This window comes from Octopus bimaculoides, chromosome 13 (genome assembly GCF_046866305.1).
Source record: "Octopus bimaculoides isolate indiv1 chromosome 13, ASM4686630v1, whole genome shotgun sequence".
NCBI lineage: Eukaryota > Metazoa > Mollusca > Cephalopoda > Octopoda > Octopodidae > Octopus > Octopus bimaculoides.
In genome coordinates this window covers 53989255-54005812 of record NC_142940.1, presented here as the reverse complement: position 1 = coordinate 54005812, position 16558 = coordinate 53989255, and the positions used below count along the sequence as shown (strand labels likewise).

The 16558-nt window shown below is 34.4% G+C and overlaps 1 protein-coding gene across 8 annotated transcripts in view; it reads right to left on the bottom strand.

Annotated features, from left to right (window-relative positions):
• Positions 1 to 1461: 1461 nt before the first annotated feature.
• Positions 1462 to 16558, bottom strand: part of LOC106872664 (uncharacterized) — a 79775-nt gene continuing 64678 nt past the window's right edge. For all 8 annotated transcript variants that reach the window (XM_089361781.1, XM_089361780.1, XM_089361784.1 and 5 more), the window contains 6 exons: positions 15525 to 15551; positions 14875 to 14895; positions 12954 to 12971; positions 9947 to 10009; positions 5745 to 5825; positions 1462 to 3371 (listed from right to left, as the gene is read on the bottom strand). In XM_089361781.1, coding sequence (XP_089217907.1) covers positions 5758 to 5825; positions 9947 to 10009; positions 12954 to 12971; positions 14875 to 14895; positions 15525 to 15551 — 197 coding nt within the window. In that variant the 3' untranslated portion in view covers positions 1462 to 3371; positions 5745 to 5757. The remainder of the gene's footprint in view (positions 3372 to 5744; positions 5826 to 9946; positions 10010 to 12953; positions 12972 to 14874; positions 14896 to 15524; positions 15552 to 16558) is intronic.

Sequence of the window (16558 nt, the reverse complement as noted above, 5' to 3'; positions counted from 1 at the left end):
TCCTGCAAACCCTGGACACCAGGGTTTACAGGACATTCTCGTTGAGCTCTACAGATCTTCCAGGACGAGGCTCGGAATTTCTGGAACCCCGGTTGACACTGGCTTGCGCTTATTCTCCGATCCCCATATACTGCATTAACATTCCTCGCACTTTTCGCTGCGTTGTTGATGCAGGTAGTTTATCATTATGAAATTTACTCATCACTTCTTTTCCGTAACCAGACCAATCCATTTCTTGACCATATTGTAACTTGCAATGAAAGTTGGCTTCTGTATAATAATAAAAAAACGTTCTTCACACTTGTTGGACCAAGGTGAAGCACCGAAAACTTTCCCTAAACCTGAGCTCTTCAAAAAGAAGGTTATGGTGATTGTTTGGTGGTGAACTGCTGGACTCATCCACTATAACTTCTTAAAACCTGGAAAAACCATTACTGCAGAAATAAATTGGCATGACAGTGTCAAAATGAATGAAAAACTGCTGCTCCTCCGTCCCACACTGGTCAACCAAAGAGGGCCAATCATTCTTCATGACAATGCTTGACCACATGTTTCACAAATGACACCCCAGAAGTTGAGGGAACTTGGCTACGAAGTTCTTCCCCACCCAGCTTATTCCCCCAGACCTTTCTCCTACCGACTACCACTTTTTCAAGCACCTTGATGATTTCCTGCGAGAGGAGTTAAAAAATCAAACTGATGCTGAAAGTGCGTTCAAAGAGTTTATCAGCTCCAGAACTGCAGATTTTTGTTACTGGAATAAACAAACTTGTAACTCGTTGGTAAAAATGTGTAGATTATAATGGTACTTACTTTGATGAATAAAATTTCTGCATTGTTGAAATATATCATGATGAATTTCATGTTTCAAAACATTGCTTATTTTTTACTCTGCCTGATACTTGGTATCAACGGTGCTTCTACCTAGCACAAATTCAAACTGCATTTCACCTAGGTTAGCTTTCTTCCTAATTAATGACTTTTTCTGTAACTTTCATTTCCTAGTCTAGCAATTTGATGCCTCTGCAATTATTTCTGTCTAAGACATCACCTTTGCTTTTGTAGCAGTTGATTATAATGCTGCTACACCAATCCCTCATGGGATATATATATATATAAAGTTATTTGGTTGAAGTCAAGGGTCACCAGATATTAAATATTTGTGAAGGATGCAATTCTCTTGCTCGGGGTCACCAGATATAGCAAATGTTACCATTTTAATAAATAACTTCTAACGCATCCTAAAAGTTTTGTCAACTTAATGTTCTACACCGCATTCAACCAATTCTACACCTGATTATAAACAAGAGAGACACCAAAACAGTATAGTCAGCAAACACATAAACTGAACATCGGCTTCCTCCATGACAGAATCCAAATACCTTTATATATATATATAAATTTCGAATTTGTGTGAATGTGGATAGAATAATATATCAGTTGAATAAAGTTAAAACATGGTCTGGTTTTCACATTTTTTATTATAGTATTTTAACAGTAAAAAAATATTTTGTAATGTTCATAAAGTTCAATTAGCACTTTCATATGTTTTGGTAGTAATCTTCAGATTTCAAATGTACTTAACTAACAGTTGAGTTCTTGACAACTGTTGTACTTCTTAGAATGCTCCAGCAAGCCGAATTTACGGAATACAGTTTTGACCAATCCACATGTAGTTTAAACATCACAGTTTGCCAGTCGTAATGATATTCTGTAATTTGTTTATGTTGGCACTCTGTCGCTTATGACGACGAGGGTTTCAGTTGATCCGATCAACGGAACAGCCTGCTCGTGAAATTAACGTGCAAGTGGCTGAGCACTCCACAGACATGTGTACCCTTAATGTAGTTCTCGGGGATATTCAGCGTGACACAGAGTGTGACAAGTCTGGCCCCTTTGAAATACAGGCACAACAGAAACAGGAAGAAAGAGTGAGAGAAAGTTGTGGTGGAAGAGTACAGCAGGGTTCACCACCATCCCCTGCCGGAGCCTCGTGGAGCTTTAGGTGTTTTCACTCAATAAACACTCACAACGCCCGGTCTGGGAATCGAAACCGCGATCCTATGACCACAAGTCCGCTGCCCTAACAACTGGGCCATTGCGCCTCCACAATTTGTTTATATTTATATGTTAAAATGAATCTTTAAATTAATGTTGATATTAAGCAAGCTCCTCAGGTTAAAAGAGATCCAAGTTAAAAATAATTCCACCACAATATTTCAGAAACACAGTCAATTTTTTAAAATCTTAAAAATAAGGATAAAATTAATAGAAATTAATAAGACTGTTTTCTAAAGAGAACGGAAAGTTAGTAAAATATCAAAAAGTCCAATAATCATTGTTAGTATCTATATAACGTCAAAATTTGGCGGCTGAATATACCACTAGTTACTTTTTGGTATCTTTATTCATTACAGTAGAACCTCGCAGTAAGTTCATGGGCCTAGAGGTTGACAATGGGGACATTAACGATCTTGTTGAGGAACATTCAAAGGAGTTGATGACAGATGAACTCCTGCAGCTTCAGGAACAGCAGCATTTGGATGCAGTGGAAGAGATTTTGTTCCCAGAGGAATTCAGTGTAGCAGAGAAGGTTATCTCTACGAGTGACATAAGGGCAGTGTTGGCAAAGTGGCAGTATGTTTCTGAATTTGTAGAAAAATATTATCCTGAAAAAGTATCTACAAGTCATGCAGCTACTTCATATAATGACGCTGCTCTGGTACATTTTTGTAACATTTTGAAAATCAGGAAAAAGCAGGCTTTTCTTGATATGTTTCTAGTGAAACGACCTGCAAGTGTGAAAAGTGAAGAAAGTGTGTCCAAAAAGCCTAACTGAATGTGAAGTGAGAGAGAAAACGCTGGAAACTGTTCTTCTGGAAGTCGTAATGGCAGGAGGTTTTCCTTCCAGATAATAATCCACCTCCTCCCTACTCCATCATCTTTCTCACACAAAAATTGTCCCATCTTTAAGGTAATTAAATTAATAAAACCAGTTGACATATTTCTTTTTATTATATTCTTATAATTGCCTTGTAACTGCTCCTTTTCTGTTTCAAAACCCACAAAAATGATTTGGGTGTTTTTTTTTTTTTTTAAGCTGGAATGGATTAAATATATTTTAATAAATTTCAATGGAGAAAATTGATTAGTAAAATGAGTAAATCATAACACAAGCTCAGTCATGGAATGAATTAAACTTGTACTGTGAGGTATCACTGTATCTACACCCTTAATAAAGTTTAACACAGTAGAAAGACTGTTTACAACCAAACAGTTTTTAAGTGATTGAAGATCAGCATGTAATGCAGGAACTAAATGAAGTAGACATTTGTCTGAACACATCAATCTTTGAAGAATTATTTTCTAGTCTGTAAAAGAAAATGAAAAAATTCATTTGATATATATTCATGATAATAAAACAAAACAAAACAAAAAAAAAATCATCCTCAAAGCAATGTTCTAGTATGGCCATAATTCAGTGGTTGAAACAAGAAAAAGATAAAACATAAAATTTGGATTTGGAGATGAAATTAGTTTTTGAGGGAATATTTTAGTGTCAACATTTGTTTTCTGTTTAGATGTTGACAAAAGATCAGAGAATTCCTTCTAAATTACATTAATTATATCACTTCCTCTAAATTTTTGATGTTATGAAATCTGCTTGACAAGTATTGGATCATCCCATAAATAATGCGGTTTTATCAACTGCATGAACTAAAAGATAAACTACCTGCGTCAACTTGCTTTAAAAGCAGGTAGTAATCTAACCAAGTATTTATTCTTAGTGCAAGTTTTGAAGAGTGCAGTTCGATTTTAACAGTTATTTTTTCAAAGCTATAATGGAAGTGACAAAGGAGCATATTCGGCATAGTTTGCTTTATGAGTTCAATAAAGGCAACAACACAATGGAAAGTGTGAGGAATATTAATGCAGTATATGGGCATCAGACAATAAGCGTAAGCCAGTGTCAACAGTGGTTCCAGAAATTCAGAGCCAGAAACTACAGCCAAGAAGACGAACCTCTTTATGAGAGAGAATAGATAATTCTAATAAACATAGTTTTTATTTAATTTAATGAAATTAATTATTTATAAGTGTCTTGCTCAAGAACACAACACGCAGCCCGGTCTGGGATTCAAACTCACAACCTCACAATCGTAAGCTCGACACTCTAACCACTGAGCCATGCGCCTTCACCCCCTATAATTATATATATATATATATATATATATATATATATATATATGCATTTATATATATATATATATCATCAGCTTTATCATCATCATCATCGTTGTTGTTTAACATCGATCTTCCATGCATGCATGAGTAGGCCAGTTTGACAGGAGCTGGCCAGGTAGAAGACTACCCCAGGTTACTGTGTCTGTTTTGATAGGATTTTTATGGTTGAATGACCTTCCTAACACCAATCACTCCACAGAGTGGACTGGGTACCTTTTACATGGCACCAGCACAGGTGAGGTCAGTTTTGACCTTCCAAATGCCAACCATTTTGCAGTTTGGACTGGAAGAGATTTACATGGCAGCACCAGCACCAACACCAGCAGGGTCAACGAGTAACTTGCAAGACAAGGAATTTTGAGAGGGGAGGGGATCTTGAGTTGGATGATGAAAGGTTAAAGTGTGACAGAGAAACAGAGGTAGAAATAGGTGTTTTGCTATAGAAAAGGTACATGGTTACCCAGCCAGAGAGAAAGAGAGGGAGAGGGAGAAGAAGAGAGAGAGGAAGAGGAAGAAAGAGTGAGCAAGTGGTACAAGAAAGAGGACAGAAACAGGTGTACTGGTGTAAAGGAGATACTTGGTTACCCAGGCAGAGAGAAAAGCAAGAGAAGGAGAGAGAGAGTGTGATCAAGAATGAGGGCAGAAACAGGTGTGCTGCTGTAGGGGAGATACATGGCTACCCAACCAGAGAGAAGAGCAAGGGAAAGAAAGAGAGTGTGACAAACAGCAAAAGTGCAAGAAGGAACAGGAGACAGATGGTATTTCCAGTCCCACTCAATTTCTTATATGTCTATATGACATGTGTGTGTATATATATATATATATATATATATATGTGTGTGTGTGTGTGTGTTTTGTAGTTTGAAAATACTCTTTAATCTAAAAACGTGTACTTGTTTTTATATTTCGTAATTTATTCAAATACCAAACCGGTTTCAGCAATCTTTTGTTTATCAATGATGAAAATAAATAAATTAGGGGTTTAAGACGGTTCAAATTTACAAGGGAAAACTTGAAGAAATATTTTTAAATGTTCAAGTGTTCAAATGCTCATAGAATTTTGGATGAGTTTCACAGACATAGACAGTAATATAAGTTTGAATTTCTACTGAAGATAAAACAAACATACATGATTGAAAGTTCAGTCATGTTGAGTCTTTATAAAAAAAAAAGGAGAAAGAGAAAAAGATGGAGCGAAAGAAAAAGGTTTTTTTTCATAATTTCTGTCGTAGTGCATGAAGGAGTCCCTACTCAATTTCTGTTGTCGTACATTAAGTTCTTCCTCGTTGGTCACTAGTATATATGTTTTAAGCTGAAATTATTTAGTATATATATAAATATGTTTTTAAGGTAAATTATATATATGTATATACACACACTTTCATTTTTTTTTTCTTTCATTTGAGTCCATTTTCCATGCCCTATTTGAAAACGCCCAAATTTCCTTTTCCAAACTCATTTTGAATATAGAGAAAACATTAAAATGGATTCATACTTACAGTTAAGTAATTGTTAACGGTTGTGTGTAGCGTCATTATTTGGGGATTTAGCCTCAGAATCTGTTTCTGTTTCTTTAGTTTCTGTTAAGATATATATAAGGATATATGAATTTATTATTATTATATATATGTGTGTGTCTGTGTATGTATGTATTTGTGTGTGTGTGTGTATAATGTAAAAATGTAATGTTATTATCAGTTCAAATATGCATATTTGGACTCGTAAATAAGCTATTCACTGTGTTTTGTCATAGGGAAAGTTTCTTGCTGTAGACAGAATGGTGTTAATACACCAATATCAGTTCACAGAGCCACCTGTCTGGACTGTGAGATGCAAGCATTTTGGAGTAGTTATCTCCTCTTCGGTCACAGACACGAGGCAGAGTGGTGCTGTGAACTGAAAAAAGTGATTGTTTCTCTCATATTTCAGTCACCACATGGTGACTGATTAGCACTATGCAGTGGCTGACCATAAGCAAATTACGGAAGGTTATATTTATTTTACCATCTGTTATTTTTCCATATCACCATTTTTTGAAAATTAACACCAGTTTATTTTACCTACTTTGTCTCATCTCATCTTGTTCAAATTCATTCCTTGCTTTATTGCAACTTACAGAGTACATTTGTTTAGTTTTCAATGTAAGTCACATTAATCATCTTGCATTTCATCAACTTGTGATTGAACTAGAATTTGTCGTGTGTGCATCCATATGAAAATATGAGTACATGCACTGAGAGCACATACATAGAAACATTTGAGTCTCTATTTTGTGTGTCAGTATGCATGTGTGTGCAGGAATGCCGCACATGTGCGCATATGTATGTGTATGAAAGGTAAGCTTCTGAAAGTAGACAAGCGTATCCATATAGGCATACAAACATGTTTCATATTTGTATGGGCTTGCACTTATTGATGCTTGCAATGTGCTAATGTGCATGCATAAATACATCTATGCAGGATCATGAATAAATGCATGTGTGTGTGAGTGAGTGTGTGTGTGCATGAGTGATAGGGAGAGTTGATAATGGATGCATACTCATGCTAAATATACAAATATTAACATACAACTCACAGCAAACAACACAAATACATATCCTTTACAATGCACAAACACAACAGACAAATAATAACGACAACACAAATACGCACACAATCGCAATGTGCATAGTCGCAACACAACATGCATAAACACTCAATTGAATAAATTAAAACTTATGTAATGCTCTTGCTGTAGATAAAAAATTAATTACATTTTCAATTGATAAAACAAACAAACAGACACACACACATGCACACAGGGATATAGGCATGCAATTACACTGTGTGAGACCATTTTTGTCCTTGGGTAGCAACTGGTATTTCCTATTTGCTTACCACTAGAAAGTATGTAAAATGGCTAACATTTCATTCAAACTTTGTTTTTGTTACAGTTATTGAAACCCCTCTCAACACATTGCTCTGATGCTCCTTCACTACTGCTCATGATCAGAGATGCACATCTTTTCAGCCACTAAAGGACATACTCAAGGGATTAAGATCAAGCAACTAATGAGCGAATCTTTCCTAGAAAGTTCCGAGGATATAAGATCAACTTCCTGGAAAATTCTGAGGATTTCCTGGAAAGTTCCGAGGATATAAGATCTACTTCCTGGGAAATTCTGAGGATTTCCTGGAAAGTTCCGAGGATTTAAGATCGACTTCTTGGAAAACTCCGAGGATTTCCTGCATGGCACCTTGAGCAAATGTCTTCTGCTATAGCCTTGGGCTGACTAAAGCCTTGTGACTGGATTTGATTGACATCCAACAGATTTTGTAGCTAGTTTTAGTGGATCAGACAACCATGAAAAGTCTGCCTTGTTCCCTCCGAGATAAATAGGTAAAACATAGTTCATTCCTTCAGACTAAATGAAAACTAAATATATCTGAAAACTTGTTGGGTTGACATGTAAATTGCAGAGGTTTTAACCTTAATCCTGTCCTACAATCTTAAAAGAGAGAAGACACATTGAATAATGTAGTCCATGGTATCCAATGCTTAAGATGATTACATATATCTATATAAATTTGAAAATCTAGTTTTCATACTGAAGTTCATGTAAATTTAATAAAAGAAAGCCAAAATTTAATCATTAAATCATTACTATCAAAATGAAACTGGAGTATAACGTAAATTCTAGTATAATGTAAATTCTAGAGTATAACGTAAATTCTGGAGTATATATTGTAAATTCTGGAGTATAACATAAATTCTGGATATGTCACTGAAGGTGTCTTTACAGTCATTCAACTTGCTAGAAACAGTAACCAAATTGCTACATAATGATACACTACCATATAAAAAAATTGATGCATTAGATTTAAATATAATATCACAAAATAAAACATAAGATTGCATAGGGATGAATGTCTTTCACCATCAATCTACTTGAGTAGCGCTGGCTCACAGAATGAAGAACAACAAAGAGGACATTAGATTATAATAAAAAAAACATTCATATCAACTGAATCCTGTTCATCAACATCTGTAAACATAAAAAAAGAAACATTTAGAAAATGAAAATATAATCATTTAATCACTTCATATGTTAATTGTCTGGCAAAGTCAATAGAATAATGCAAAGGTTGAATCAAACAGCAGTGATCAACCTGAAATGTATAGTGGATCAATGAAACCCACAGGAAATGTGCTACAACTTTGTTAGAGTTTATATGGTTCATGCATGAGACAAGTCCTCACAAATTCAAAATTTCCTGGTCTTTTATAGATAGTGCACAACTTTACAGAAAAGGAAGTGTCAAATCAAAGATGCTGTGTGACTTTTGTTTGATCAAATAGCTGAGAATTTTGACACATGGCACCAATAATTTGAACAAGACAAATGCATTCGTTATGTTTTGTATGCATGTGGCTAAGTATCTTTTAGTTTTTGAAATGTTTAAGTGATAGACTTTATTCATATAAGTTTAAATGTGTGTGTGTGTGTTTGCATGTCTATATGTGAGTATATGTATTCATGCATGTGTGTATACGTATACTTGTATATATAATTCTGTGTATAAATGTGTGTCTATGAGTGTACATATCTCTCCATACATGTGTCTGCACAGGACAATGCAAAATCAACATCCACATACATACACATTGGTTTTAAAGACATTAATGAAATGTATTACTTAAATTGATTATTTTGGAACATTGCTTAAGCAGCAGCACAATTTCATGATTCCTACTGTGTAGAATCTATGACATTTTTATAATAACATTACCAAGAGAACCGGAAAATAAATCAAGAGTGTGAGCTTGAAGCAACCATTTCACATATATTTTTCAAATGGTTTCTAAACAAAAGAGCATAATGGTAAGAATGTCTTTCAAACTTTCATTTCATACTTGAAAAAATATTCAGACAGTGAATATTCAAAAGAAAACAGAAACAGGCTTGACTGAAAGCAAGCAACTTGGAATACTAGACATTGGAGTCTTTCATTTATAATGTGTGTGTGTGTGTGTGTGTGTGTATACATGATAGATCGCTAGCCACTACACACATTTTTTTCTCTCCTTGTTTCTTTTTGTGTTCCTTTCTGTGGAAGAGCGTAGGCTCAAAACGTTAAAAACTTTTTCAATTCCCAAGCATTATTCTAATACATCTGTTTGTCTTTTACACCACCTGTCTTCGTCTTTTGTTTTTTTGTGAATTCTCCCTATATATATATATATATATATATATATATATATATTAGAATGTTTGGAGGTGATGTACAGGAATTATATATTAGAAAAAATAATAAGATACTCAGATATCTGGATGGTTGTACATTTACAGATTTTTATTAATATGTCACATGTTTTTATAAATCATTAGCGCTTGCATCTATTCTAGTAGACTCTCCAGTCTACTAGAATAGATGCAAGCGCTAATGATTTATAAAAACATGTGACATATTAATAAAAATCTGTAAATGTACAACCATCCAGATATCTGAGTACCTTATTATTTTTTCTAATATATATATATATATATATATATATATATATATATACACTATAAGTATTTGAACGCAAGTTTACATTCATATAAGTACAGCTACCCACCTGACCTGTTAATCTACAAGCTATCTGTCAAATACTGTAGTGATTCTTCCAGTACATTCACTTATAGGTTAAAGAGAGACATTAAAAGTGATTCATACTTACTGCCATAGACTTCTTGAGTATCTTGTGTAGATTTATCATCATCACTTTGAATTTCTATTGGCACTACAACATAAATACATAAGTCTGTGTAAATTTAGTTTGTGTGTGTGCATGTGCATGTATATGTGTGTATGTGTATGTATATATATATATATATATATATGGAACTATTTATAAATATAAATATAGGCACAGGTGTAGCTATTGTGGTAAGCATTGCTTCCCAAAGACATGGTTCCAGGTTCAGTGACACTGCATGGCACCTTGGGCAAATGTTTTCAGTCAGCCTTGGGCTCTCCAAAGCCTTGTGAGTGGATTTGATAGATAGAAACTGGTTGAGCAAACTTATGATCTCTTTAAGAATATCTGATCCAATTAGTCTTCTTATTCTAAGACAATGGAATATAATGTCCAATAGATTTTGTAGCTAGTTTTAGTGGATCAGACAACCATGAAAAGTCTGCCTTGTTCCCTCTGAGATAAATAGGTAAAACATAGTTCATTCCTTCAGACTAAATGAAAACTTAATATATCTGAAAACTTGTTGGGTTGTCATGTAAACTGTAGAGGTTTTAACCTTAATCCTGTCCTACAATCTTAAAAGAGAGAAGACACATTGAACAATGTAGTCCATGGTATCCAATGCTTAAGATGATTACATATATCTATATAAATTTGGAAATCTAGTTTTCATGGTTTCATGTAAATTTAATAAAAGAAAGTCAAAATTTAACATTTAAATCATTACTATCAAAATGAAACTGGAGTATAACGTAAATTCTGGATATGTGTCACTGAAGGAGAATTTACACAGTTACTCAACTTGCTAGAAATAGTAACCATATCACCCTATAATGATACACCATCATATAAAAAAAAAAGAGTATGATGCATTCACCTCCTAAATAATATCTGAAAATAAAAGCTAGGATTGCAAAGGTTTGAATACTTTTCACTATCAATCTACTTGATTAGGGCTGACTCACAGCCAATAAAGAGAATGTTAGAAAGGATTATAATAATAAAAAATATTCATGCAAGTCAAGCTTTCTTTTATCAACAGATGTAAAAAAAGAAAAATACAGGCCTTGTATAACCTATCAGAGAGAAATTTCCCTCTTCAACATTAATACCACAGAAACTTTAATAGAAAACCATTAAAATATATTATTCTGTGACCCTGAATTTGGAGAGCTGTCATAGTTGAGTTGCCTCTAAGCACAAGCCAAATAAATCATAATACTAAATTCTCACAATACTGTTAACTAATGTGAGAGAATTAAACCTCAAACCTCCAGGTATGTTACTCTGTGTTGCATAGAAGTAGAAGCTAAGACTGAGCCTTCAAGTGGGCAGTTGAGGGTATTTCCTACTATTGCTGACTCTGTCTGATATTACCATAACAAACATAATTGAGCAAAATACTAGTGCTGAATGTCTCATTACACCTCATCCAGGTACTACAGATAATGGGCTCCCTATTTTACTATCAACTACCCATCTACCTAAATACATACTTTCAAACCTGGGAAATTCTATTCCTTGAATGGAAATTGTGACCAAACTAATGTGCTGTATGAGTGTTTGGTACATTCTGCTTCTATCACTAGACCTTACATCAGAATGATTACTAATCCTGTGAAGCTCAAAATCTCAACCCATAGACATGCTCCTTTTAATGATAGTCTGAAATCCTATATCTTCTTAGCTGAACATTTTCACTCACTCAATTCCCAAATGGTCGGCTCTGGTCAAAGCCCAACCTTGGTAGCAAGATATTTTGCAAACTGCATCTTCTTGAAGTTCTGTTTATGGAATAATTGTAACAGACAAACTGTTTATTAATATAAGTATATATTAAGATTTACATTCAAGAACTTTAAGAAAGAATGGATAACCCTAATAAGTGTTGTTTTTATTTTATTTTAATGAAATTATTTACTCGTAATTTACTTTTCATTGACTTCATTTTATTATCTGATTTTTATTTTATATTTTTCTTAATTTGTCCTCATCTTGTTTGTTGTTAACACTATGTTTCGGCCGATATACCCTCCAGCCTTCATCAGGTGTCTTGGGGAAATTTCGAACCTGGGTTCTCATTCCTAAGGCATTTTTTTATGTTGTTATTATTATTATTATTATTATTATTATTATTATTATCATTATTATTATTCAGGTCACTGCCTGGAATCAAACTCAGAAACTTGGGGTTAGTAGCCCGCATTCTTAACCACTATGCCATATGCCTGTGGAACAATTTATTTGTTTTTACTATCTTTTTTCATTCTCACCATTTTTGAAAATTAATACCAGTTTATCTTACCTACTTTATCTCATCTCATCTTATTCAGATTCATTCCTTGCTTTATTACAACTTACCTAATCCATTCATCTAGTTCTAAAAATAAATTACATGATTTATCTCATCTTTCCACATCAGCTAATGAGTCAAGAGGTTTATGAAAATATGAGTGAATATGAAAAGTTACACATGCATGTACATGCAAGCATTATATGTACACCTGCATGTGCACTGAGAGCACATACATGTAAACATTTGAGTCTCTATTTTGTGTGTCAGTATGTATGTATGTATGTATGTATGTATGTATGCATGTGCAGAAATACCATACAGGTGTGTGTATGTATGTTTATGAAACTCAGGGTTCTGGATAGAGACAAGAGTATCCATATAAGCATACAAAAGTATTTCATATTTATATGAACTTACACATATTGGTGCTTGCAAATGAGCACACATGCACACATCTATGTAGAGTCATAAATAGATGCATGTGTGTATGTGTGTGTGTGTGTGTGTGTGTGTGTGTGTGTGATAGGGAGAGTTGATAATGAATACATACTCATGCAAGATATACAAATATTAACATCACATATACTTACAACAAACATATAATGCTGTCAACACAAATACACACACACAATAACAATGTACACAAGCACAACACATAACATGCATAATATGCAATAAATTGAAACTTACATAATACACCAACTGCAGCTAAAAAATAAAAACAAAAAAATTAATTACATTTTCAACTGATATCACACACACACACACACACACACACACTCAAAAATGAGCATGCAATTACATTTTGTTAGACAATTTTTGTCCTTGGGTAACAACTGTTATTTCTTATTTGCTTACCCCTAAAAATTATGAAAAATGGCTAATATTTACTTCAAACTTTGCTTTTGTTTCTTTTATTCAAACCTCTGAAACCCACACTCAACTCATGGCTCTGATGCTCCCCCACTATTCCTGCTCATGATCAGAGATACACATATTGGAAGCCATTATGGAACATGCTCAAGTGGCTAAGGTCAAGCAACTAACAAGCAAATATTTGGTAAGGAAAAGAATATTTTCTATAACAATATCTCTGCTCTAGTAACTCACCCCTGTATCTGTCTGAAATATAACTGGATAAAGGTCAGTCTCAAAACATTGATGTCAAAGTCACAAAAGCAAAGTTTGAAGGGAATAGTAGTCATTTCCTTTGCTTTCTAGACAGAAGCAAATGAGAAATAACACTTACTGACCAAAGACAAAAAAGAATTCTTACACGGTGTTACGTATACAAGCAAATTGCACTAAAAAAATTGTGTGAATGCAGGAAATAAAAAGAAAATAATAAACAAATTGCATAGAGAACAGGGGGAATTGAGAATGTAAAGACTATGACCCACGTCTAAGGACTGATGCACATGCATCAAATATGATCTACACATGAAGCTTGTGATTCACATCTGAAGGCTGCAATCCAGATTGGAAGAATGTGATCCATCATGTCAGAAGAATGTGTTCCACACCTGAAGAATGTGGTCCACACCTGAAAAATGTGATCCACATTTGAATAATGTGATACTGACCAAAATAATGTGATCTGTGTTGAAAGGTTGTAATCCAAATCTAAAGCTGAGTATAATACAGAGAGACAGTCTGTAACTTACAAGGGGAAGGTGGAGCACTTGTAAATAAAAAAGAAAGACACATACTATCACAATAAAATAAGGTGGATATGTAATGAAAGATAGTAACTTCAGAATATTCAGAGAAGTAATTAAAACGTATTTCAAACAATATTTGAAATGAAAACTTAAATATCATTTACATTTGAAGTAGACGAATGTGTTTAATGTTAAATTCCACATTGGCCCTGGTTGAGTAGACCTATGATTAAAGGTCTTGTCTTTGAAACATCAGATCTACATTATCCAATCAGCCTTTCGTTTTCCAAGACAACTGAATGTGATGACCAATAGATTTCACTGCCATTTTTAGCTGGTCAGTCAACCATGAAAATCCTGCCCTGTTCCCTCCTACATAAATATTAGGTGAAACACAGTTCATTCCTTCAGACTAAACGGAAACTAAATATATTCTAAAACTCGTTGGGTTGTCATGTAAATTGTAGAGGTTTTAACCTTAATCCTCTCCGACATTCTTAAAAGAGAGAAGACACATTGAGCAATGTAGCCCAGGGTATCCAATGTCTAAGATGATTAAACATCATCATCATCATTGTTATTAAAGTCCGCCTTCTGTGCTAGCATGGGTCATACTGAAGCTCGGGTAAATTTAATAAAAGAAAGCCAAAATTTAATCTTTAAACCATTGCTGTCACAATGAAAGCTGGAATATATCATAGATTCTCAATATGTGTTGCTAAACAAGCCTTTACACAGTTTCTCATTTTGCTATTCCTATAAAGAGACACCACCATCTAAAAAAAGAGACAAAGCATTCAATTCCAAAATAATGTGTGAAGACAAAAGAGAGAATTGCAAAGGATTCTGTGTCTTTGACCATAAATCTATGTCATTAGAACTTACTCACAGCCAAACAACAACAAAGAGAACATGAGAAAGGGTTATAATAACAAAAGAAACACTCATACCTTCTATGTTGCTCCCATCAGCTGAAAAACCAAAACAAAAGAAAAAAATTAATTAGGAAATGAAAATATAATCTGTGCAACAGCATATTAAAGTGTGTGTGTGTGTGTGTGTGTGTGTGTGTGTGTGTGTGTGTGTGTGTGTGTGTGTGTGTGTGTGTGTGTGTGTGTGTGTGTATAAAAGTATACCAGTACAACTTGACTGGCACATGAAAAGCATCATTCGAGTGTTGTCGATGCCAGTGTCACTGGACTGGCTCCTGTGGTGCTGACACATAAAAAGCACCATATGAGCATGGTCGATGCCGGTACTGCCTGACTGGTTCCCATGCTGGTGGAATGTAAAAACCTTGCCAGATCAGATTGGAACCTGGTGCAGCCTCCTGGTTTATCAGTCCTCAGTCAAACCATCCAACCCATGCCAGCATGGAAAGTGGACGTCAAATGATGATGATGATGATGATGACGAGATATGTGTATGAATCTATGAATGCATAAATTTGATTCCTACATAAATTGTGTCTTTAAACATACAACAGGATTGTCATGAATGGAGTACTTTTAACCATAAATCTATTTGATTAGGGCAGACTTGCAACAAAATAACAAAGAGAACATGGTAAAGGGATGATAATACTAAAATAAATTCATACCAGATGAAGGAGGGCGTTGCTCTCCATCTGCAAAAAGAAAAAAAAAATATTAGGAAATGAAAATATAATCATGTAATCAGTTCTAATGAATGGATGAGTGATAAGAATGAATACATATATATACATATATGGATTTTGGTATGTGGAAAAGCATATGAAAGTGTCAGTATGCATGTAAATGTATGTATACACATGTGTACAAATGTGTATGAATCTATGTATGTGTACCTATCATAAATATGTACATATATGTATATACACATATATACACATATGTATATGTATGTCTATATGTATGCATATATGTGCATCTGTAAGACAACCTCCCAAGGACTAACTACATTTGATACATCTTCTAAATCTCATAAGTCTGGAAATAATTAGCAACCCATACAGGCAATAGAAACTATAATCTAAGATCAAATGATACAAAAAGGTAAACAAGGAGGTAGTGGTGACCCCCAGAATGCTGAGCGTCCAACAACATATTAAACCCTAGGGGAGTAGGATGTCATAGGAATAAAAACACCAGCAAATCTAGGAAGCATCAAATATGTTGGTGTAACTGTCCCTTTGCTTATAACACAAAAGATCCTATTACAAGGACCTTTAATAACCTATCAGAGAGAAACTTCTCCCTTCAACATAGATATTACATAATCTTTGATAGAAAACCATTAAATCATATTATTCTGTGACCCTGAATTTGGAAACTTGTTGTAGTTGCATTTAATAAGTACAAGCTAAATAGCACATAACACTACTCCCCACCACAACCACCACCACGAACTCTGTTTGCAAATGAGAGAAAATTAAGCCCCAAACTTCAAGGTATAGTACTTTGAGTCTCATAGAAATAGAAGCTAAGATTGAGTCTTCCAGTGGGCAGTCAAGGGTATTTCCCACTGCCGCTGACTCTGATACTACCACAACCCCCATAAATGAGTCAGATACTAGAGCCAAACCTCTCATCACACCCCTGTCAGATACTACAGATAATTACTGTCGACTACCTGTCCTCCTAAACACAAGTA